Below are 26106 nucleotides of genomic sequence, written 5' to 3' on the forward strand. Positions count from 1 at the left end.
TGGTCTCTTGATTGTTTGCTCTTCATTTGAATACGAAAGATAAAACTACGTACCCATTATGACACAATAATGCATTGATGACACTGTTAAATCATTCATTAAGTGCCAATATTCACTGCATTTATTATTATTAATGTCATAAAAATATTAGGTAGTACATTGGTTTTAAGTTCATTAATTTATTGAGTTATGTTACATACCTAGACATAATTGGATAAGTTCAGTCAACGAAAACATATAACCGGATAGGCAATCTTCCAAACAGTCTAAATTTAATGTATTATGGAAAAAGTTACTAGAACTCTACTTTTAAATTCCAGATGGCCCAATCAGTCGGGAACATTGTGACTGGCTGTATGGAATTTTCGTTCAGTCAACGAAAACATATAACCGGATAGGCAATCTTCCAAACAGTCTAAATTTAATGTACATATTATGGAAAAAGTTACTAGAACTCTACTTTTAAATTCCAGATGGCCCAATCAGTCGGGAACATTGTGACTGGCTGTATGGAATTTTCGGCCACGAAACTTCCTGTACCAGATATTGGACCTGTTGGAATGGTACTGCCACGGAACAACTCTGTATTGGAGGACTTCTTTACAACGAAAACACCCACTCCTGTGACTGGCCAGAAAATGTAGATGGATGCCAGAAACATCGTGAGTTAATGTCTAAATTTAGTGTCTAATTTTTTTGGGCTAATTTTCAGCAAAATTTTCAATCACTAGTAGAGCTTACTGCTGATCTGAACGGATTCGTTTGTGTACACTTGAGTAGCAGTTTTATTCGAGATTAACACTATTATACTTAATGTAATAAAATAAATAACGATTGTCTAACAGAGACTCTCCAGATGGTTTTTAATGTATGATTTTGGCATATAATTGGGATACAATATGCACAGTGCACAGGTTACCTAATCCTTTTTTCTCACCTACTTTCCAGCTCTGTGTAACGAAGAAGCCAACGGCAACGTACCTCTAGGCAAGTCCTGCAATCGTTACTGGCAATGTCAAGGTGGATACCCTCGTCTGCAACGTTGTCCCGCCATGTTGGTGTTCGACAAGCGTTCCCTCCGTTGTGTGGGCTGATCTGAATCTTACTGCTGATCTAAACGGATTCGTTTGTGTCTACTTGAGTAGCAGTTTTATTCGAGATTAACACTATTATACCTACTTAATGTAATAAAATAAATAACGATTGTCTAACAGAGACTCTCCAGATGGTTTTTAATGTATAATTTTGGCATATAATTTGGACACAATATGCCTAATCCTTTTTTCTCACCTACTTTCCAGCTCTGTGTAACGAAGAAGCCAATGGCAACGTACCTCTAGGCAAGTCCTGCAACCGTTACTGGCAATGTCAAGGTGGATACCCTCGTCTGCAACGTTGTCCCGCCATGTTGGTGTTCGACAAGCGTTCCCTCCGTTGTGTGGTGCCCCCTACTGAAGACTGTGAAGTTCCTACCACCCCTGCCCCAGGACCAGATGATCTACCCGATAACGACGAAGAAGAAAATCTCCCACCCGGTCGTGGAGCTCAACAAATCTCCAACAGACCCCAGCAAGGAGGTCAACAAGGAGGACAAGCCACCCAACAATTCCAACAAGCACAGAGGCAACAACAGATCCAACAGCAACAACAGCAGAGGCAAGACGATGGAGGACATCATTTCAATCTGCCCCCAGGCGCTATTCCTCTGCCAGTGAGAAATAATCCTCAGAGGCCACAACAGTGAGAGCTAAGGGTGCTCCCTTCAACTTCTGAAACATGCGAGTGAGAACAAAATAATTCTGTGGTATACAGAACAATGAAAAGAGCTGACAGATAAGAGGTCTACTCAAAATAGCTCTTAAATAGCCACCGATTTACTTGGACATTTTTTGTTCTACAAGGTGCTATTATTTTTTGTAACTCGTGAAACATGCGAGTGAGAACAAAATAATTCTGTGGTATACAGAACAATAAAAAGAGCTGACAGAAAAGAGGTCTACTCAAAATAGCTCTTAAATAGCCACCGATTTACTTGGACATTTTTTGTTCTACAAGGTGCTATTATTTTTTGTAACTCAGTCTGAAGCAAAAAGAAAACGAATTTTCTTTGAGGAAAATTAGGTTTTCCACGAGTGAACGAACATTTCTGGCAAAATGTGTTTGACGAATGAGAAAGTTCAAACTATAATAAATAATTTCCATATTGCATTCTGATAAAGATGGATAGGTCAGTTTCATAAGGCCTATCCACGGCCTATAATAACAATGGATATTTTGAGCACAGATAAATAATCTGATACTTTTATCTCTAATTAGGTAGGTACTATTGGTCAATCCAGATTGATCCCCTGCTGATTTTTTTTTTCAGCACAATAATTTATTATTATTATTATTATTATTATTTATTAACTCTTATAAGATTTTACCTATGAATAAGTATGAATATTTGAATACCTATCTATGTATTTACCTAATTTTACTTCGGAATAAAACAGGAAAAGACACTGAACAGAGGCACTTTACTTTCGGCGGAAAATGAGCATCTCCATTCCAAGGTTAGATATTAGAAGCTTGACAGAAGATTAACTTTAAGACACGGTTCATTCCCGGTGTGTAAATATTGACTCTTCTATCAGGACAGAAAACACAAGGCTATATTGATCGGAGAACTGAACAGAGACACTTTACTTTCGGCGGAAAATGAGCATATCCATTCCAAGGTTAGATATTAGAAGCTTGACAGGAGATTAACTTTAAGACACGGTTCATTCCCGGTGTGTAAATATTGACTCTTCTATCAGGACAGAAAACACAAGGCTATATTGATCGGAGAATAATCTCATGGACTGTAATTCTACAAACAGTTTTGTTAATTTTTTGCCAAGAAAATCTGTAGAAAAGCCTATAATAGGTTAAATCGACTTACCCTTCTTCTTGAGCTACCTAATTACAAATTTATTATTTCTAGTGGATGTGCTGAAATAACTAAACTTCCTTGTCTGCATGGGGAAGGTCCTTAAATCGTACCTTACTTGTTGTTCAAGTAGGAAACAGTCCAAGTAACAATTTTTGCATTACCCTGTAGGAGTCGTATATGTTGCAAATGTCAGAGTAAAGCCACATGGAATGGCATGCGGGAGTGCTGTACTAGGTTATTAAATACCTTCTGGTGATTTGGAGTTGTTCGGTACAGTTCTGTATAATGTCAAGTGTTTGTTATTCTTAGAAACAACTACCTAAGTACCTACCTACAGGTTGTTTCGTTTGAATTGCTGATCTCTCCAGAAGAGAGAATCGATTTATGCTATGAAAAAATTGTTTCCTCTATCTCTTTACTCTTCTTCGTTGAAAATTTGGTATCTACTTTTGGCACATCCACTAAAAATAATTAACGCGCTTTTTATACTTTGAATGTTTACCCTATATTCTCAGTAATAATTAAGGCCTAATAACAATACAGAATACAATGAAGGTAAAAATGACACATCCACTAATAAACATTTCTCTCTCTGGATGAGCACTAAATAAAATTCCTCGATGTTTAAATTTCATCTTTCTAGGTTCTTGAAATCAGTGACTCTTTCGACTAACTGAATGATTGGGTTTCATGTGTCTTCCAGTGATAAAGTACCATATTTCAACTATTACTAGATAGACCGATAGAACAGTTACCTCTATTCATAGGCAAAGAATTTGAATTTAAACACTCAATGGCAATTTCAACCTACAGCACAGTACCTGTCCAAGTGCCTATAGTACATGAGATTCTATACCCATTCAATTGTTTTGTATTCTATTTCCATTTTTACTTTTTTCTTTAAGTCTGGGAGAATCGTTTTGTAAGGATTAAATTGAATGTTATTTTCACGGTGTTCCTGGCCTATTGTTTTTTGTAAGATTGGTTGTAAGATTTTATCATAAAGATACATCCATACGTAGAGGTCTGTATCAATTATTTTCGATTGTTTTAAATTTAAAACAACAAGAATAGCATATTTTAGTCCATAGGAGATACTGAAGGTAAACTAGGAGTAGGTACATCTCAATAAAGCTCGTTTTTTATTTCTAAAAATTCTAATAATTGAATTGATTCTGCTAGCGTTAATCAACAACCGAAACATAAAATCCAGCATCCGACATTGACAGGCTGCAACACCACACTTAATGATTCAGATCAAAGTAACAAAACCTCAACACCATCAGTTTTCATGAGAGAAATCTTTCAAGGTTGCTTAAGAAAACTCTCCAGCCTTGATGCACCTATATTGAGAGGTAATGACCACTCATTTCCAATATTACGTAACACGATCATTTCAATAATAATTTCTAACAAATTGGATATTTCCATTGAGAGTCTTGGCCACAATCAATGGCGGTCATTTCATCATGAATAATCGCTATTGATTATTATAGAAAGTGCGTCCATAATGAGTATACATAGTAGATTGATTACCTACATTTTATCATTGTAGATGCCTACATGTACGTTGGTAGGTATAAGTATTAACAAAGAATAGGTATTGATCTCGTTGCTGTAAATTGATGTAAACAAAAATCCCTGCCATCTTCTATGCACAGTGGTCATGGACAGAATTAAATGAATTTGTTAAACAGCTTCCTAAAGTGAGAAAAGGTAGGTATTTTATCATTGTAGATGCCTACATGTACGTTTGTAGGTATAAGTATTAACAAAGAATAGGTATTGATCTCGTTGCTGTAAACTGATGTAAACAATTACAAGATTTGACCCAAACAAACAAATTACAAACAAACAGAGATCTCAAGTTAAGTAAAACCATGTAAAAATCCCTGCCATCTTCTATGCACAGTGGTCATGGACAGAATTAAATGAATTTGTTAAACAGCTTCCTAAAGTGAGAAAAGGTAGGAAATAGTTACTAATATAAACCGAATAACATTACTGGAGGCCTTGTTGAATTTATTAAAGGGAAAAAATGAAACTGAAAGTTCATTATTGTACTCACTAGCTTGTTGCTTGTCCTCACAGTAGTTTGCTCTCCAAGGATAATCACATCCTTCCGTCACTCCCCTATGTTTTCCAGAGTACACCAGACCATTTGGACAGTCGTACAATTCTGGTTGCATTACTGGAGGCCTTGTTAAATTTATTAAAGGGAAAATATTAAACTGAAAGTTCATTATTGTACTCACTAGCTTGTTGCTTGTCCTCACAGTAGTTGGCTCTCCAAGGATAATCACATCCTTCCGTCACTCCCCTATGTTTTCCAGAGTACACCAGACCATTTGGACAGTCGTACAATTCTGGTTGTCCATCCACACACTCCCAGTATCGATCACAATAGGTGGCATCACCCACAACTCTGGATTTGGTTTTGCATGGATCCTCTTGGATGTTACTCGATTTCAATTGTTGCTGTTGACATGATCCTGAAATTGAAATATTTAATACTGGTTAGACAACAATTTTGAAATCTCTTACAATATTACTAGCAATATTTCCACGAGAATCATTGAAATAATTTATTGACAGTATATTGTACCTTTCCTACATATGGGCTTCATGCCCTTTTTGATGGATTAGCGGTGGAGAAATAACTAAAGGGAAACTAATAATACAATTATGACCAATAGACACTGATAATTAATTATATTTATATAAGCAATACTTATATGCTTATAAGCAAACCAGATTATCCGAAACAGAAGACTGAAGGAGCTTGTTGCCTCGATTATTACATGATAAACAAACAATAAATATTTTATTAGTAATAAACGCCCACTGTGATTCTGCTGGATTATTGTATTCTTACTTGAATTTATTTTTTTCGTATCATACAAATCAAGTTAACATCTTTCAATTTTTTGTACAATAAACGGTGAACAACAATTTTTTTACTAATGGTACCTCTGTAATCTTTGATGGATATATAGCCCGAAAATTGGCTGAACGCCATGCAACAATCGTAAGTTCTTTCTCAAGAAATAATTTTTTTCTCGAATTCCCCAGAAAAATTGGTAGGCATTACTCGTATACCTATAGTAGGTACCATCATTACCTAATTAGTGCTAATACTTTTTATCGTTCTTACAGATTAGAGAATGACTAGCATTTGTTTATTTTGTCGTTGACAGCCGGAATGAGAAATACCTAATTTGGAATGTTTTGACTTTATATTTGAAAGAAACTAGGTAAGTACCAATTTCTAAGGAATTATGTTAAGTTTATAAAAGAACAGAAGTTTCAATATGATATACCTCAATGACGTTTTGAGAAAGAACTTTAGCACAATTTCCTTACATGCCTCTGAAATGGTTTAGTCCCTAATGCTCATTGGTTGGTCTTCTTTGATAAATATTGCAAGGGCTTCAATAATTTGAAGTCGACTTAAAATATTTCCGTGCTTTCTTTGATCACAGGTAAGGCATAGTAATATTTCCGTAAAAGTAAAGTTGTTCTACCGTTAATTTTTACCTAATTACTAGTATTAGATATAATTACATACAATATCTCAGGTGGTTTACCTATTTCGACACTGCCTTGAACTCGATTCTGACCTTTTTGCTCTCTTCTTCGGGGAGAATTACGTGCTTCAAAACAATCCAATATTTCCTCCGATCAATATAGCCTTGTGTTTTCTGTCCTGATAGAAGAGTCAATATTTACACACCGGGAATAGTTTACCTATTTTGACACTGCCTTGAACTCGATTCTGACCTTTTTGCTCTCTTCTTCGGGGAGAATTACGAGCTTCAAAACAATCCAATATTTCCTCCGATCAATATAGCCTTGTGTTTTCTGTCCTGATAGAAGAGTCAATATTTACACACCGGGAATTTTATAAGCAAACCAGATTATCCGAAACAGAAGAATATAAGAGCTTGTTGCCTCGATTATTACATGATAAACAAACAATAAATATTTTATTAGTAATAAACGCCCACTGTGATTCTGCTGGATTATTGGATATACATGATTATTATAATCTCTAACAACTCTTCAGGCGTTTATGTAAATTTGATCTATTTTTTGGGGTGATACCCTACATTCAGTAGAATGTTTGTAGATGAGCTTAATTAATTCAGGAGTACATGATTATTATAATCTCTAACAACTCCTCAGGCGTTTATGTAAATTTGATCTATTTTTTGGGGTGATACCCTACATTCAGTAGAATGTTTGTAGATGAGCTTAATTAATTCAGGAGATTTTGAGGTCATCAGTAATTCAAAGAAAAGGTAACAAGAGATGCTTTAATAAAGACCTAAAAAAAGTAGCCTAACTGCTGAGTATACTTAAGATAGATAAGTATCAACAGATAGTGGACCTCACGCTTGGTCCTCATTTAGCTATACAGAACCGCACGAGCATGATACCAGTGCTGCTGGCTAACATTGGATTCAAATGTTAAAAGATTTTATTAGAATTTATTTTACTCACAGACATTGTGTCTGTGTTGAAAGAACCAACAGAGGTAGATGATAATTATGCAAATTATGTAGGAACGGCGGAATGACGTGTTAAAATACCTACCAAGACTAACAATAATTTTCAAGTCAAACTTCTGGTCACTTTTTTTCATTGCCAAACCGTCTGCTTCATCTTCATGATATTTGAATGAAATATTAGTGCTCATTTTGCTGAGGGGGAAAAAACTTTCTTGGACCAAGGTAGATGGTTTGATCTCAAACAAATCTATGTGTCCCCAGGTAGAGATGTGTACATATTCTGTGAAGATACTATTAGCAGTTTATTCCTAAGTATTAGAACTAAACCTAGTGATACTCATTCCTTGCATAACTGTGTCATAGTTCACCGAAACCTGCTACTATTAGCAGTTTATTCCTAAGTATTAGAACTAAACCTAGTGATACTCATTCCTTGCATAACTGTGTCATAGTTCACCGAAACCTGCATTAGAATTTATTTTACTCACAGACATTGTGTCTGTGTTGAAAGAACCAGCAGAGGTAGATGATAATTATGCAAATTATGTAGGAACGGCGGAATGACGTGTTAAAATACCTATCAAGACTAACAATAATTTTCAAGTCAAACTTCTGGTCACTTTTTTTCATTGCCAAACCGTCTGCTTCATCTTCATGATATTTGAATGAAATATTAGTGCTCATTTTGCTGAGGGGGAAAAAACTTTCTTGGACCAAGGTAGATGGTTTGATCTCAAACAAATCTATGTGTCCCCAGGTAGAGATGTGTACATATTCTGTGAAGATACCTACTATTAGCAGTTTATTCCTAAGTATTAGAACTAAACCTAGTGATACTCATTCCTTGCATAACTGTGTCATAGTTCACCGAAACCTGTTTTTGACCTCCATATTTTGTAAAGGTACCTACTTTAAATAAAATATTGTGTAAACAGTCTTGATATTTTAATATAATAATTTGTTTTATTCAGCGTGAGTAGGTAATAGTTAAAGGTCTTACCTACCTACATGACAAATTCCATTCAAGTTGGAATTAATCAAAGATATTTTCAATATTTTGTAAAGGTACCTACTTTAAATAAAATATTGTGTAAACAGTCTTGATATTTTAATATAATAATTTGTTTCATTCAGCGTGAGTAGGTAATAGTTAAAGGTCTTACCTACCTACATGACAAATTCCATTCAAGTTGGAATTAATCAAAGATATTTTCAAAATTCAGCCATAGTTAGGTATTTAATCTTTCAAATTTTCAATTTATGTTTGATGTAATATTGCGAGACATCGGTAGATATTAAACCTCTAAGTACCTACATCCAACTATACAGGACTGACATGAATGTTCGAAGATCTTACTCTGCGGGAGTAATGACAAATCGCTAGAACACATATATTTGCAGACCAGCACTAGGTATAAACAAGAATATCAGAGCATTAAAATTTAATATCCATCATGATACAAGAATATCAATATTTTTTCACTTTGAATTACAACAAATTCAAGTATCAAATTCTGCAGCAATATATTCCACTTTCATTTCACTTGCATTTACTACTCTCAGCCACAAATTACAAACAATTACTTCGCAGAAGAAAGTGAAGATCTGATTTGTATGAAAGAGAATAATGTTATCATAGTCAAGAAATATTTAGCTCTAATGATAAGAGAGATGATGTTCGTATTTGCAGCGGTCGATTAGGCGAATAGTAAAGAAATATGATATGGGTGTTTTAACTCCTGCTCCAAAAAAATGATATTCAAGGTGGAATTGTGTTTGAACTTTGAAAGCACGATTTACACGTATTCTTGTTTTACTTTCCATGATTGCAGAAGCTCTTCAGTCCTACAAATCGCGGGTCTAACTTTTCTGTTTTACAAGCTTGTAGCTACGATCTTCAATGATATTCAGTCATGATAGACTTTATGGAAAAAATAAGGTAACAAAGTGAGACTTTCTTCCGTCATGAGTATTCCGAGACTCATGAGAAATCCAAGATCAAAATTCAAGAAAAGATGTTTGTGCTAAACTTTTCAAGTTACATCATTACCACTTTAGAATTTCGCCATTTTTTCTTCTGCTTGATATTCAGTCATGATAGACTTTATGGAAAAAATAAGGTAACAAAGTGAGACTTTCTTCCGTCATAAGTATTCCGAGACTCATGAGAAATCGAAGATCAAAATTCAAGAAAAGATGTTTGTGCTAAACTTTTCAAGTTACATCATTACCACTTTAGAATTTCGCCATTTTTTCTTCTGCTTCTTCTTCGTGAAAAGGTGAAGGATAAAACCTATTCTGAATTCTAAGATTTCCAAGGAAGTGAAAACCCATATGTTATGCCACTAACAATTCAGGTCTGAAGTCTGACATGGTCAAGATTTTAAAGAGCAAGCAGAACCAATCTCATCCTTGATAATGAGATGATCAACATAGTTGCATGTTGTGTTTGTAACACGGAAAAGATCATCTGAAACTTCCATATGAAGTATGGGGGATGAAGATTCACCTAACCTATCATAACCTAAGGCATGACGGGATGAACTTTTTATTCAAAGTGACCGAGGTATCCTTGAGAGGCTGAAAATATAAATATGAATTAGATCGCTAATCTTCTCTTGTCTAGTAACAGATCTCAGCATGAGAAGATAACTTCATATTTTTTCCTCGGCATCTAAAGTTTTATTGCTTAGACATAATCGCAGTTGAAGAGTATACGTATATTTTCCTATGTGTACCTAAGCACTTTGAACATATTCCAGTTTGATGTTCTGTTCACACTTTATTAGAAAAGTTTGGAGGTAGGGTAAAACACCAACTTGTTTGATTATAGTTGCCATTGATAAATTCCTAGACATACTCGAATGTCATGAATTGGTGTAAAAGAAGCAAACTTCATGCTGAATGATGTTAAAAGAAATTTAATTAATCTCTTTAAATGTTGAAGAAAGTTGATCTTCAAGAATGGAGAGCTGACCTGAGTATTAAATGCTAAGTACAGGTTGGTATTCTATGTAATTATTATTTGTATTATGCCCATCATACTAGCAACCATAAATGTAGATTTGTAGTAAATATTTATAGAAAATAATTACCTATCTCTCAGTCAATTGAACAGAGAAAAAAACAAGGAAGTTGCGTACTATTGGCTGATGACTTCTGAAATGAAGTTCGTTTCAGAAGATAAGGAAAAATACACTTAAGGAAAAATATGTAGCTATTTATCAGAGATGTTCTTCATATTGAACTTTTTTCTTTTCAAAGAGATAACTAAATTCAAAATACTGAACTAACTACTTCTTGGTAAACTTGAAACTAATCATAAATAATGTAAAGAAAAATTACAAAATTTTAAACACAGAAGACCTTACTCGTGAACTACTGTCCAAGTAGGGCTTTAGGTAGATTCATGTGGAGGTCCTTACTGTGTCATCACATCGCTACCAGCTAAGACACAAATCCTGCCAGCATGTAAACTTGAAACTAATCATAAATAATGTAAAGAAAAATTACAAATTTTTAAACACAGAAGACCTTACTCGTGAACTATTGTCCAAGTAGGGCTTTAGGTAGATTCATGTGGAGGTCCTTACTGTGTCATCACATCGCTACCAGCTAAGACACAAATCCTGCCAGCATATACGTTACATGAAGTGTCCATAAGATATTTTGTTGTTATTAGGACAGTAGAGTCAACTCGAGTCGGGTTATTTCCTGGTTTAATGTACAACAGGCAAGGCCGAACAGTTATGTAAGTCAAATAGCCAGATAAAACTCTCTCTTTCAAAGCGGACATCTAAAGATATTCTCCTGTGTGTGTTTACTCTTTTACACTCATTGAAAGAAGAAGAAAAAAATCGGCTGTTTTTTGTTTTTGTAAGATCATTTCGTTGAGCAAAAAGAACTTCTGTACCTATGTATACCTATTTATTATTCTTATAGGATGATATTTGAAAGAAATTTTCTTTAGGTCAGTATAGTAGAATATCGAATACCTTACATGTAACCGGCCTGTTATAATAACCAAATAAAAATGTGAAAAAAAAATTGCTAGAGGGCAATTTTATTGTTTTCATACATAGAACTATTTAAAAGAGGTAATGTAGTCTGGTCTTAAAATAGTCTTCGCTCAAGATTGACGCAACACCAAACATGGAATCTCAAGGTGTTCTTCTTAAACTTGATGTATCTTCTTCTTGGTATTCCAAGAAGTGTAAACTTTATAAAATCTATCCATTTTAAAAAAGTTGCAAAGATGAGTACCTAAATGCCCTCAAGAAATGTAAATCTCTGTAAATATATGTAATAACAGGTATGAGCAGATCGGCTGTTTTTTGTTTTTGTAAGATCATTTCGTTGAGCAAAAACGTACCTATGTGCCTATTTATTATTCTTATAGGGTGATATTTGAAAGAAATTTTCTTTAGGTTAGTATAGTAGAATATCGAATACCTTACATGTAACCGGCCTGTTATAATAACCAAATAAAAATGTAAAAAAATTGCTAGAGGGCAATTTTATTGTTTTCATACATAGAACTATTTAAAAGAGGTAATGTAGTCTGGTCTTAAAATAGTCTTCGCTCAAGATTGACGCAACACCAAACATGGAATCTCAAGGTGTTCTTCTTAAACTTGATGTATCTTCTTCTTGGTATTCCAAGAAGTGCAAACTTTATAAAATCTATTCATTTTAAAAAAGTTGCAAAGATGAGTACCTAAATGCCCTCAAGAAATGTAAATCTCTGTAAATATATGTAATAACAGGTATGAGCAGTAAATAAGAGTGATTACACCAGTACAACAAACCCAGCTTCAAAGATACCGATTTCATCCTTGTCCAGTGGTTTGATATAAATTACAATAATTAATACCATTGCTACTACCTACTTCTTATTGTTCTGAGTAACCAACTGGAACTTTGCAATCCATCTGACTAATCGCAGATATTTCCAGCTTGATGGATTGATCTTTATCTGAATACAATGTTGTCTCATGCCCGAGTGAAATTTATCAGTAAAATATAGATTTCCTTTTTATCTTAGTACAAATAAAATAAATTGTACTCCACCCCACCCAGTCCAAAATAAAATTACATTGAAGAATTTACTTCCAGAAAGTTCGCTCACTTTTGACGAAACATATTTCTTACGGACATCAGTTTTATCAAAATCGTCATTGATATTTTTTGAAGGACAGTTTATCAATTTAGATCATGTCTGTCAATTCAAAATTCCAAGAACTTATGAATCCCAAATCGTTTTTAATGTTCCACAACCAAACCTCTTTTGGCAAATTATTAGGTAATAATGAATTGGAAGAAGAAGAAGAAGAAGAAGAAGAAGAAGAAGAAGAAGAAGAAGAAGAAGAGTGGTCTCTGTTTCAAATCGTGTGAATCATTGGTGCAACTTTGAGGACTTAACTTATTCAAATGTCAAACGAATTTAGTTATTTTTAGAACTACCTATAGAAACCTACTAATGTTGTTAACTATAATAGGTAGGTACCTACCTACATGCTAATTTTTTCTATGTCTAGAAAACAGTGTGCCAGTAGGTTTAAGTTTTATGAAGGTATAAAAACATTGGTTTGTCTCTTATCCAATCATCAACCCGGTAAAAGCCCTGAAAATGTTCCGAAAACAGACTTAGAACTGGTGATGTTTTTGTTGGTATTTCCTTCATCATTGCTTCATAGCTATTCAATTGGTTACATAAACCTTTCGGTGTTGGATCTTCAGGCAGATTCATATTATATCCTTTTCGTGTTGTATCTACATGTTGCTCAGTTTATTTCCTTTATCATTGCTTCACAGCTATTCAATTGGTTACATAAACCTTTCGGTGTTGGATCTTCAGGCAGATTCATATTATATCCTTTTCGTGTTGTATCTACATGTTGGTGCCTATTAATATTTTCTGTTCCGTTGAACTTCCAAGAGGCAGTTTGTAAATACTTCTTGGAGCATGGAGTTTACTGTCTGGCCAATCTATACCACCCGCTAATCTTTTCATACAATGCTGGGGAAAAGAATACTATTGTGAGCATACTATAACTCTAATAGTTATATGGTAGTCTATTTCAGGCACCCTGTCGACTCCTCTGGCAGTTTAGCAAAGACCATTGAAATGTACCAGGTACCTATACTTTCAATTGTAGTAAAAAAAAGGTGGAATTGTGTTTGAACTTTGAAAGCACGATTTACACGTATTCTTGATTTACTTTCCATGATTGCAGAAGCTCTTCAGTCCTACAAATCGCGGGTCTAACTTTTCTGTTTTACAAGCTTGTAGCTACGATCTTCAGAGCCATAGGTAGGTATTTAATCTTTCAAATTTTCAATTTATGTTTGATGTAATATTGCGAGACATGGGTAGATATTAAACCTGTAAGTACCTACATCCAACTATACAGGACTGACATGAATGTTCGAAGATCTTACTCTGCGGGAGTAATGACAAATCGCTAGAACACATATATTTGCAGACCAGCACTAGGTAATCTAGGTATAAACAGTAGGTATAAACAAGAATATCAGAGCATTAAAATTTAATATCCATCATGATTTCATGATACAAGAATATCAATATTTTTTCACTTTGAATTACAACAAATTCAAGTATCAAATTCTGCAGCAATATATTCCACTTTCATTACGATCTTCATTAAGTAGTAAGCTTTCAAAGCATATAGGCACTATTTTAAAATGTAATTGGATGCCTAAATGTTTCATTTACTTTATTCTTTATTTTGCAAAAACTAATGTAGAATATGCCTATCTACTATTATATTATTTTATTTAAAATTTTCTCAAGTAAATAAACAAGTAAATAGGTAAGTTTATCTTTTAGCGGATGGCTGTGCAACAAATCCCAAGTCCCTTGTGTATAATACATTATTGAACAAATCACATAATGCACACTGAAGGGTAAACTGTCAGTATTGAGCAATAGCACTCGTGAACTTCGCAAAACCAAGTTAGAAAATAAATCAATGTAAGAACCATTTCATTGAATTGATACATTTCAGTAAATTGGACATTTTCAATCCAACTTAATTCTGGTCTTCTCAAGGCTTGGTACTTTACTTCGGACATTCTCTGGTTTGCAGCCTGATTATTCCAATGAAGAATATTGGAAGTATTTTAAATCCGACTCAGTGTTGATGTAATCAAAGAGTTGTTCGTGGTTATACATAGAATTTACACCTGAACAAAGTTTAACTTAATCAAAACACGAAAAGCTCGGTTGATTTTTATTTAGAAAGATTCAATGTAAAATTATAAAAGGCTATGTGCAGAAGATATCGGTAGAAAGCTTTAGAGAATTGGGTGTTCAAATTCTGGTATTGTTGTTTATATTTTAGATATTTATTTATATCTTCAACCCCAAACAAACAACTGGCTCATTTTATCATTTGGATGATATGATGCTTTGAGAGTTGAAATTAGGTACTCGAAGGTATCCTCTATAGTGGATGTGTCAAAATTCCCAAATTTTAAGATAGGAAATGTATTACATTTGATTTCGCTATACCAAGTGAAGGTTCGCAGATTGTCAGATAATAATGATATTATAAATTCAGTTATTAGAAAGATGACAGCTAAGATTAATTGAGGAGAAATTTTTCTGCAAGACTGAATAGTGTAAAGATGGAACTCTGTATCTGTAATTACAAGATGAACACTTTGAGATAGCGTTGGTAAACCAAGAGGAACTCGGATCTGAGATGTTTGAATCGAAATCTAAATCTAGAAATCAAGGAAGTGACACCACTCTAACCACTGAGGAAGAAACTTCATACTCTTCTCACTGAGAATAAATTAACAGAGGAAACAAATGATTTGGTTTTAACTTTGGTGAAACATACTCCATACCGACACATTGAGGTAAAAACGGACACACTTCCTTTCTTTTCGAAGGGAGGAACTTAATATCCACTTCTGAATGACTAGTGAAAAGTTAGCTAATGAGTCAAAAAATTATCTACTATATTGAGAGCATGTCACGAAATAGGTACAGATGGACAATATTGTCTCCAAATTAGTGTTGGGAATTAGCTATAATCAGTTTTGAAACCAACAATAATAATTTACCTATAGCTTAAACTGTAAGTAAACCTTTAGTGGCTGAATACGTACAAACAATTTAAGTACGCATACCCACAGAATAGTTTAGTGGATATCTAGAACCGACCTCAGCCATAATAAAAATAAACGAGAAGTTACATAAAGGACTTTAAACCACAAACATAAAGGTATTCACTCAAGACGGAGATTATTAATATTACATAGTTGCTTCTTATTAGATAAATATGTGTCACATACTTAAGCCATACATGTTCACGTTTCAAATCCTAAACTGAAAAAACACCAAAATTGCGTTCCTTAAAGTTGAAATAATAAGTACCTAATAAGCTAGATTCAGAGCTGATTATGTCTAATGATTACCGTCATAATCCCTACTTTCATTATGAGCACGAGTAGGCAAGTATGATGTATGAACTAAGGAATAAACTGAAATAACAGATAAAACAATCCATTTCAGTAGAATACTTGATGACTCTTCTTAGCCCAACACTTGATTGGTTATAATTCGATGTAACTACAAACAAAGGGCCAAATACTTTAGTCTTATTCGTTATACCCTATTTATACTAAACATGATATAATAGAGTAGATTTTCCTTTTCTCTTTCGACAAAGGCGACCAGGTTAAGAGCTCTCTATTGTGGTACACCTTATCCTTGTCCATCTGTTGTTCTTTGGGTGCAGTGACTTTACAGCTTTGTCCTATTGGTCTATTAATATAAAGAAGCCATAGCCTATTCTTTTCCATTCTATTAATACAATCACAGCCACGTTAATAGAGAACTAATCCGTGTCGATTAGTTGAAAACTTTCTCACAATGAAAATACAAAACATGATGCTTGAAATGATTTTGGCCTTGCTCATACCAGACCATTGTTGGATTTATAGTCGTAATAATAAAGTACTACTAAAACCGTAGGTGGATACGAGAATATTTTTCAATATTGATAGAAATTAGGCATAGAGATACAATAGCATAATTACGTAACTTCGAGGACAATGATTCTCTGAAATAGGTAATCATTGAACCCTTTTCTGGTGTGTTACTGTGTGTACGTACAAATTTCAGATAAGAGATAAGACGTAGGTAATACCTAAATAGGTAATCATTGAACCCTTTTCTGGTGTGTTACTGTGTGTACGTACAAATTTCAGATAAGAGATAAGACGTAGGTAATACCTAACCATCTAAATTATCTAAAATATGCAGTAGGTACCAATGTAATTGGTTAGGAAAAATCAGAAAGATAAAAATCAAATTTGACTCGAAAGCCATCCCTTGCCTCACTAAAAGCTGAAATTGATAAGACTCTTAAACTCTGACACCAAGTCTATAAAAGGTACAATACGTCTGGATCTCGACAATTTTCATGGTAATAAATTTAGATTATTATTTGCAACCTACCCGAGTATGTAGTAATAGTAAATACCTATAAGGTACGTACGTACCTATCTAATAATTACATATTATGTACCGTAAACTGAGGTGACTTTGCACCACTTTTACTCAAATTTTTGGATACCTTGTTATAACTTTGCAACCAAATAGTTTTCATTAAGGTATTCAAAAAGGTGCAGTAAAATTTATAATTGCATGCAGAACAATGAGTTAGACCGAATCTTGATAGTTTAAAACCAGTAGCGAAGAACGACTCCAGATACTTTATTTTTCGCTGCAGTAAAAATAATTTATTCATGCATGATATAATATAACTTTAGGTAGGTACTACCTAGAAATGCCTACTTGCAAATATTGAACAATCCCGATTTGATTCTTTAACTTTCTGATGAACTAATGGGAAAGCTTTTCCAATTGACCAAATTTTCCAGAAGTTTCCCTTTGATTTGCTTCAAAAAAGTGAATTTTACCACTAGGGGTTGCAGGTACCATAGAAATTTCAACAACCGTTCTAGCTCTGGGCTTGGACAATATCCTGGTGTTGATAAAATAAAAAATAATTACCTAAAGAGATATTTATGAGCAAAAAAGTTAAAGTATAGAAAAAACATACGAACCTAAAGCGAACACAATGGCTAAACACAAAAGACCAAGACTGGTTGCACTATCCATGTTGACGATCACTGTAGAACTGACTCGGAATCACTGAAGTTAGATCGATCTAATGCTCTCACTTGGGAACTTGAGGAGCCTATCTTCGAGCGATGGTTTTAAAGAAAGTACAGACAGAATAAGGTTTGCAATTGGACTAGCACATATCTTCCTCAAGATATTTTCTCTGTTGGAAATTTTAGGGGAATAACCCCCTAAATAATGTTGTAGATATACACATACAGATAGGTACCTACATTTACCTAACTCATGTACCTACGCTCTGCTTGTTCTATCTTGGAGATTTTCGGAAGAAATCCAAACTGACAAAAAGGACTGCTTCTAACTTCTAAGTTCTTCTTCTTTTTGACCACATACCTACCTACTTAAAACTATGAAAATAATTGATATTCTCGTCTAAAGTAATAGTTAAATACGATCTTTTTTGCTCAAGGGAATCTGACTGAATGTCCTCAAAAGAGTGGCCAAAGTATTTTTCTTTTCTGAGCTTAATAAAGTTCAAGAAAATGAAGTAGATTATCCAGATTTTGTGATCGTCCCATTCTTAGTTCATTTGTGAAGTTGTTTTCTAGGAAATCTAGTCAAGGAACAAGTCACACAATGTCACTTCTGTGCAGATTTCTGAGGTTCTCTAAATTCCTCAAATCTTCTTTGCTAGTGAGATTTTCAACCTCAGTAGCTATCCGGTTGAATTCTTTTTGGTAGCAATTGGTAAGTCCATGTTAACGTATCATTTGAAGGATTAGAGGAAGCAATCAGAATCTCCACGTTGCTCCCCCATTATTCCCCATGTATGTTAAGTTGTTTTAACATCACCTACTCTTTACTCCTCTACCTAGAGCTTGAATAGAACTTTAAGTTCTTTGGGTTTGTTTTACCTATCTTGAAATTTAAACATCATGTTTGGCTATATTTATCTACTCTTTACTTCTCTACCTAGAGCTTGAATAGAACTTTAAGTTCTTTGGGTTTGTTTTACCTATCTTGAAATTTAAACATCATGTTTGGCTATATTTATGTTGTAGGTAAAAACATTTTACGCTTAAATTATTACAAAACAGGGAACGCATTATGATAAATACCCGCTTGAAATTCCTAGGCTAAAATTTTTGACATTAAAGAAGATTTGAATAAGAATTGACACAAGTTGTCATTTCATAATAATTATAAGTAGGTTTTGTACCTACATATGATTATAAACATCAGCCTGTTGATTTAGAGAATTTTTTAGTAAGTATACATACTTACGTAGATACCCAGTAAAAAGATCGAATACATACAGCTCTAGAAAATATCCAGTCGTGAGATAACACTGCTTGTAAAACGACAGGTAGGTAAGAATGGAATGTTGGTACCTATAACCCACAATTATCCTTATTCGCTTGTTGTTTACCTGCTGTAAAGTTTCTATTTCAAATTAAGGCATATTTAATAAACCGCTTTTGGTGCTGCTTTCCCCAAGCTGGTGTGCTGACGCTTCTAGAATCAAGCTTACCTTGTATTTGCACTTCGATTATTCGCTTGTTGTTTACCTGCTGTAAAGTTTCTATTTCAAATTAAGGCGTTTTTAATAAACCGCTTTTGGTGCTGCTTTCCCCAAGCTGGTGTGCTGACGCTTCTAGAATCAAGCTTACCTTGTATTTGCACTTCGATTAGCGCTTAGTCCTAATGCTTTATTTTTCTTTGTGTTTAACCACTAATATTACCAATGCTTTCATATTATTGCAATATGCTTATGCTTACTATTCCATAGCTTGCTAACTTTTCGCCCATTTGTCCGAGTACTTGAACATTCAATGCTTTGTGCCCCACTGATGATCATGTAATTCCCCTCTGTATAGTTTCTGCTCAATATTAACTTGATTAAAAAATAAATTTAAGGCCATCTATTAAAATTGTATGTGTCCTTTCAAATTGGTCAAATAGTTCTGATGAATTTTCCAAGTAAGTAATCCCACCAACTATTTCCCGCCCTTACTGCAGAGCATGACAATAGTTTCATTTTAACCAACTTGTTTCCCGACCCCTTTACGACACTATTGCTGAACTTAACAATAAAATCTTTATAAGAACAGAATAATTCGGTTTTAATTATGTCTAATGAAATTTCTATTTTCTCCCTTTTTCTCAGTACCTACCTTTCTACCTGCTGTTTAATTTAAGCCTAGATAATTTGAAAATGTTTTACTGATAAAACTTGGAGGAAGAGATGAGATATAACATGAGTTGACTATGTGTTGGTTTTCATTAATTTGAACTTGAAGAGTATTCATTTTAAAATGAAAGGAAATTGTTGAAATTTTAGTATCTAGTTCAAACCAGAGTGACATTAGATATGTACAAGGCAAAATTACATTTCATTCTAATTTAACCTTGTACAGTGGTTTTCACATTCTATATTCCTTGTACCCGGGACTGTGATCTCCTTTGAAGTGTTAGTTAACCTGTGAGAACGCTCCAAGCCTGTTTGGTCTTAGAGTCAAAGCATGCTCAGATGTTAACAAACACAGTACCATGAGATTGTAGACCTGGCTGATTGAGGATTAACCACCTGTCTATTTTAGAAAACTTAATAGGTACCAAACATAGGAAAATGCCTACTTCTAATGATTGCAGAGAGAGGATGAGCTTTTGAATAAAGCTGTCAAGCTAACTTCCCGAGAGAAGAGATTCATTAAGTTTGCTTCTGTGGAATACGATGGACAGCTTTATATGACACCTCAAGATTTTCTGGAGTCATTTGTTGAAGATGAACCGAGGCGTAAGTTGGATTATTATTTTTTTACCTTTTTTTTCTAGGCAAGGTACTTATGCACTTACTTACCTTGATAACATTCTATAATTTAGCCCTAAAATGAAAACCTTTACCTGTAAACACACATTTAATTGTAAGCTGTTTTTCATAATAATTCTCATAGGTACTTCTCTTTGTGTTTTACTTACAGCAAGACTAAAAAGAAGAATACTAACACAGAAAGAACTGAAAGCAATCAAAGATGTTACACCAAAATAATTCTCATACTTCTCTTTGTGTTTTACTTACAGCAAGACTAAAAAGAAGAATACTAACACAGAAAGAACTGAAAGCAATCAAAGATGTTACACCAACTTTACACAAAGGATCAACACAGTTGTTCAGGCAGCTAAGAGATAAAGGTATGCTATCTTTTATTTTACTTCAGGTTTTACTTGTGGTTCTGAATGCAGACCCTAGGGTGGTCATTTAGCCTGATTTGTTTGGGATGTTAACCACAGTTACAGGGGTTGGCTGCTATTGCTTCAGGTAGGCATTAGTGGTCACTTTCAGCTCATTGTATTAGAATGGAAATACCTACTTATTTTTTACTTGGTGTTTTTTTTTCTCAAGGGATAGAGTAGGATAATTATTTATCACTTTTACAGAACCTAAATATCTGCAATACCTATATCCTAAATAAAATTGTACTTCTTTATCTATTATTTCAGGAATAATATCATACACTGAATACCTGTTTCTTCTAACCATACTCACTAGTAAGTACAGTTGGCTTGTTTGTTATTGGTAAGTAGGCATGACCTCACAATGTGAATGAAAAAAAAAAAAAATCTCATACTTACCCTGAAAAACTTGGACAAAAATGAGAAAAAAAAATTTAAAGCCAAATAATAAAAAAAAGCTTCAAAATATGTAAATGACAGTTTTTGTACTGATATCAAATTCTTATCCTTTCAGAACCAATGACCGGATTTCAAATTGCTTTCAACATGTTTGACACAGATGGAAATCAGAGAGTGGACAAAAACGAATTTCTAGTGGTAAAGTATTGTATCCTCAACCAAATTTAAAGCCAAATAATAAAAAAAAGCTTTAAAATATGTAAATGACAGTTTTTGTACTGATATCAAATTCTTATCCTTTCAGAACCAATGACCGGATTTCGAATTGCTTTCAACATGTTTGACACAGATGGAAATCAGAGAGTGGACAAAAACGAATTTCTAGTGGTAAAGTATTGTATCCTCAACCAAGTTTATTTGTCTTCATTTTCAGCACTTTCAGTAGTTTTCACTCTCCCTCCTTACAACTACCCCTACTCATTGATATATTCTTGGTCACAGTACCTAGTATTTATTTTTATCATTATGATTTATTAAATTTCAACCTAATGAAACCAGGGAAGACTATTTGCAAGGTCTTGAAATTTGTTGTAATTTTAATGAAATATACCTATATCAAAGGTACTTACTGTGAGCAAGAAAATAGCCCATTTTCTTCACTGTACGTAATTTGACATCTCACTTGCTGTTTTGAATACCCACATCTAGCAATCTTCCCATTAGACATATATCTACACAGCTTCTCTTTATTTTCTTACATTTCCAAACCCCTCCAGCTACACCATTGTTCTGGCTTTTTCTTGAGAAGAATTTCTTGTACTCACTTATTTTTTACTCTCTTGAACGTTCTCCTGTCTTTTATTTTGCTTTATATGTTCTAATGTATTTCTACACACCCAATTAAGGTGTTTCCAGTCTAGACAAGCCCAGAATTTCTTGTACTCACTTATTTTTTACTCTTTTGAACGTTCTCCTGTCTTTTATTTTGCTTTATATGTTCTAATGTATTTCTACACACCCAATTAAGGTGTTTCCAGTCTAGACAAGCCATGTTGGTATTTTATAGCTGGCATTATTAAATCTTATGCATATGTCCTCAGTGACGTTAGTTAAAAGAAAAATCAACTGAAATTAACGGGAAACACTTTAGTTTGCTTAAAAGTGTGATCTGTCTTGTAAGGAAGACCAGATAATATGTTCTTTGATTCTGTTGTATCTACTAGTATATTGGCATTTCCCAGTGATAAAATTGCTTTATAGTATTTTTACTTTCCTTATCCTATAGAAAGGAAAGTATTTTCTACTGGAGATGAATCTTCACTGAGGTTATAAAAAATATGACCATATAACCTAGCTATTATCAGGTTATCAAAAGATACAGCTATATTTAGAATTTAATACATATTTTTTAAAGGAAGAAAAAAACGTACGCAGGTATAACCTTATTTATTTTACTGACCTCTCATTTACTTTTATTTTGTTGATCTTTGTTTTATTTTTATTTACAGTTTTGGTTATTAAATTTTGTTTTTTGTTTTTCTCTTCCCTTCTTATATGACAAAAAAATATTAGATTGTTCGAATTTTGGCCGGCAAGGGTATCCACGAACTTACAAAGGCAAGTTGATCTTTTCGTTTTGATATTTTGTTTTGCTTAATTTAATTGACATCATGCTTTCTAGAACGGTGATCTGGTATGTCTTGTTTATTTTCTAATTCTAACACATTTCTATGGAAGCATCAAGAATACAACATTACTTGTAACCCTGTCTTTTCAAAGTCATTTAATTTCATGTAGGATTTAGATCTAAAATGTCATGAACGCATCTTTAACTTTACTCTCCATCCATCATCATATATTAAAGTGCACGAGATAACTTCAATTTAACCACATTCCAATGTTAGGTGAAGCCATTTTAACACTCTTAAATATGATGAAAGTCTTCTACTTCCCATACCCATTTCTTGTTGTCTGTAACTGTGTCAATTTTCTCTTGCGCACTATGATTGCTCTAATAATTTTTTACATCAGGATATCAGGTCATAATGTTAATAATATTTATATTCACTTTGATAAGTCCGATATATGCTGATCAAGGTGAAATTGTGAAACCAATAAACACAGAATTCTAACCACACTACCTATTCAATTTTATCTGGTTGATCACTAATGGTGAGTTTTAACAAAAATGAAACAAATTTTCTTATGCAATGTGAAATGTCTCCTTTCTTTTGCAAATAGATTTAAAGTTGAGAAAGATAAATGTAACATACATCTATTTATTTGCAAAGTTAATAATGTATCAGAAGTCCATACATCCTGAATGGGGTAAGTAACATTAATCCAGAGTGCTTCGTTTTTGCTTCAGGGCGTTTTTTTTTTTTTACTTGGCCTTAATATTTTTAAATCTACCTATTGTGCAATCTACCTATTGTGCAATTTATTGTTCATCATTTTTTCGTCAAACTTCTTTCTAGTTTATTCAAATGATTATTGAAAGTTCACAAGAAGAGAGCAAAGGAAAATTAGTGTTGGAGCCTCCAGAATTGAAACCTGAAAACCAGAACGAATCATCTGAAAATAATTCGACGTTAAATGGTTCAGTCGATTATGTTGTAAGTTTTTGTAAGCATAACAAAATCTGCGTGTAACTAAAAAAATATTTTCGACAGTTGTTTTTGTGTGTTTTTTTTCGTGAGGTTGAAAAATAAAATGTTTTGCTTTTTGTCGAGTTAATAGTACCCTAATATGAATTAATGTACTGTTTTTAATAGTCAATGTGGTGTCTATATAAATCATAGGGAACACCTGTCTATCAATATACCAAAGATAAACAATGATAATGAAAATTCGAACTTAAGTGGCGGTATTTCAATCACAATTGAAATAGGTTATTTGTATTGCTATAACCGGTAAACTTCCAAGTTGTAAGCCACGTTGATTGATTTTAAAACCATAACTTGAGTACCTACCTTTGGTCAATAATTTAGGTATACAGACGAGGTGTGGATAGTTAATGTTGTTTCAACTAGATTTTCTACTGTCTAGGTGATTTTCTTTTCTTTTGCAGAGTGGCTGGTGATTTTTGTGAGCAACATAGATTTTCCTCGTGATTTTTGAACTTTGCGATACCTTTATCATGGAAGTGACACAAGTTGTCATTTCATAATAATTATAACTAGGTTTTGTACCTACATATGATTATTGATTATAAACATCAGCCTGTTGATTTAGAGAATTTTTTAGTAAGTACATACATACGTAGATACCCAGTAAAAAGATCGAATACCTACCCATTACCTACAGCTCTAGAAAATATCCAGTCGTGAGATAACACTGCTTGTAAAACGACAGGTAGGTAAGAATGGAATGTTGGTACCTATAACCCACATGTAAGAGCCCAAAGAGTACTCGTAGAGCTTGCGGCCAAACCGTGTAATGAAAATGAAAAGTCTACTGTCATGAAATATGTTTGGCACATTGCATACATAGAAAGAAATCAGGCGTTCATATAAATCTTTACATTTTGCCCCTTCAAAATATTGTGATACCAAATGGAATGTTTGTTTTTATTTTGCAAAAATAAAAAATGTAAAATGCATTTTTACATTTTTTACAAAAATTCGCATTGATAAAAAAAAAAAAAATCTGAAAGTGTGTGGGACTGATAGCAGTTTTCAAGTTTTCTTCAAGAAAATGAAGTAGATTTTTTGATCGTCCCATTCTTAGTTCATTTGTGAAGTTGTTTTCTAGGAAATCTAGTCAAGGAACAAGTCACACAATGTCACTTCTGTGCAGACATCTTAGGTTCTCTAAATTCCTCAAATCTTCTCTGCCAGTGAGATTTTACAGCAATGTCCCTCAAAGGAAAGCGGCTCTGACTTGGAAAATCTGCTTGGGTATAGCTGCTGGCATGGGGTCCATGTATTGGGCACTTGGCTTCCGAGAGAAAAGTGCAGTTCATGCCTACCGAGCACCGAGGAAGGTAAGTACATATTGGATACCTATATTCCTCTTAGGTAAGTACCTACCTTTCTACCTGCCGTTTAATTTAAGCCTAGATAATTTGAAAATGTTTTACTGATAAAACTTGGAGGAAGAGATGAGATGTAACATGAGTTGACTATGTGTTGGTTTTCATTAATTTGAACTTGAAGAGTATTCATTTTAAAATGAAAGGAAATTGTTGAAATTTTAGGGTGCAATGTAGGGTGTATTTTCCATTTTGGGAAACTGACCACTGCTAAATTGATCAATCCTTTACACTTGAGTGCAAAGAGGAAATGTTGAGAAATAAAATGGAGAGAGGACAAAGGGAAAATGGAGAAAGGAAAACAGAGGAGAGAGAGGGAGGGAGAAAGAAATGAAGATGAATATGGAAGAGAGAGGGAGACAGGGCAGAGAAAGATTGAGAGAGTAGAGGAATGGAGAGAGAGTAGAAAATGAAGACAGCAAAGGGGACAGGGAAAGGAAAACAGAGGAGAGGGAGGGAGAGGGTGGAAGAAAGAAAGGAAGAAGAATATGAAGGAGGGAGGGAGGGAGAGAGTGGAAAAAATAAAGGAAGAGGACTATGGAGGAGAGAGGGAGTAAGTGTACAGAGCAATGATGAGAAAAGAAATGCACAGAGAGAGAGAACACAAAGAAAAATTGGAAAAGGAGACAGCAAAGGAGAGGGAGAGACAGAACACAAGAAAGAGGGAGAGATATAGAGCATGGACAAAGAGAAGAGAGAGAGAGGGATAGAGCATGGACAAAGAGAAGAGAGAGAGAGCATGGACAAAGAGAAGAGAGAGAGAGATAGAGCATGGACAAAGAGAAAGAGGGAGAGATAGAGCATGGATAAAGAGAAAGAGGGAGGGAGAGAGAGAGAGAGAGAGAGAGAGAGAGAGAGAGAGAGAGAGAGAGAGAGAGAGAGAGAGAGA

At 34.0% G+C, this 26106-nt stretch overlaps 3 protein-coding genes across 3 annotated transcripts in view; 2 read left to right on the forward strand and 1 right to left on the reverse strand.

The window, feature by feature from the left end:
* Positions 1-1933, forward strand: part of LOC103512247 — a 38384-nt gene extending 36451 nt beyond the window's left edge. The window contains exons 2-3 of the mRNA XM_026825772.1: positions 474-662; positions 1302-1933. Coding sequence (XP_026681573.1) covers positions 474-662; positions 1302-1744 — 632 coding nt within the window. The 3' untranslated portion in view covers positions 1745-1933. The remainder of the gene's footprint in view (positions 1-473; positions 663-1301) is intronic.
* A 3210-nt stretch (positions 1934-5143) lies between these two features.
* On the reverse strand, positions 5144-17641 carry LOC103512248. The gene is made up of 2 exons (XM_008476999.2): positions 17533-17641; positions 5144-5409 (listed from the first exon to the last, which is right to left on the reverse strand). Exons 1-2 carry the CDS (start codon positions 17585-17587, stop codon positions 5144-5146), a joined length of 321 nt encoding a protein of 106 aa, XP_008475221.1. The 5' UTR covers positions 17588-17641.
* Positions 17642-20207: 2566 nt separating this feature from the next.
* LOC103512249 (calcium uptake protein 3, mitochondrial) overlaps positions 20208-26106 on the forward strand; it is a gene marked incomplete at its 3' end in the record, with an annotated part of 19969 nt that continues 14070 nt past the window's right edge. The window contains exons 1-6 of the mRNA XM_017445321.1: positions 20208-20348; positions 20633-20743; positions 21053-21100; positions 21300-21382; positions 22757-22801; positions 23662-23799. Coding sequence (XP_017300810.1) covers positions 20300-20348; positions 20633-20743; positions 21053-21100; positions 21300-21382; positions 22757-22801; positions 23662-23799 — 474 coding nt within the window. The remainder of the gene's footprint in view (positions 20349-20632; positions 20744-21052; positions 21101-21299; positions 21383-22756; positions 22802-23661; positions 23800-26106) is intronic.

Source organism: Diaphorina citri, unplaced genomic scaffold (genome assembly GCF_000475195.1).
Source record: "Diaphorina citri unplaced genomic scaffold, Diaci psyllid genome assembly version 1.1 scaffold814, whole genome shotgun sequence".
Taxonomy (NCBI): domain Eukaryota; kingdom Metazoa; phylum Arthropoda; class Insecta; order Hemiptera; family Psyllidae; genus Diaphorina; species Diaphorina citri.

Excerpts from the sequence above, each read along its gene's own strand:
- LOC103512248 (XM_008476999.2), bottom strand. The coding sequence starts at position 17,587 with ATGGATAGTGCAACCAGTCTTGGTCTTTTGTGTTTAGCCATTGTGTTC. Across the intron at positions 5,410-17,532 it reads AGCCATTGTGTTCGCTTTAG|GATCATGTCAACAGCAACAA; the intron begins GTTCGTATGTTT and ends TTTCAATTTCAG.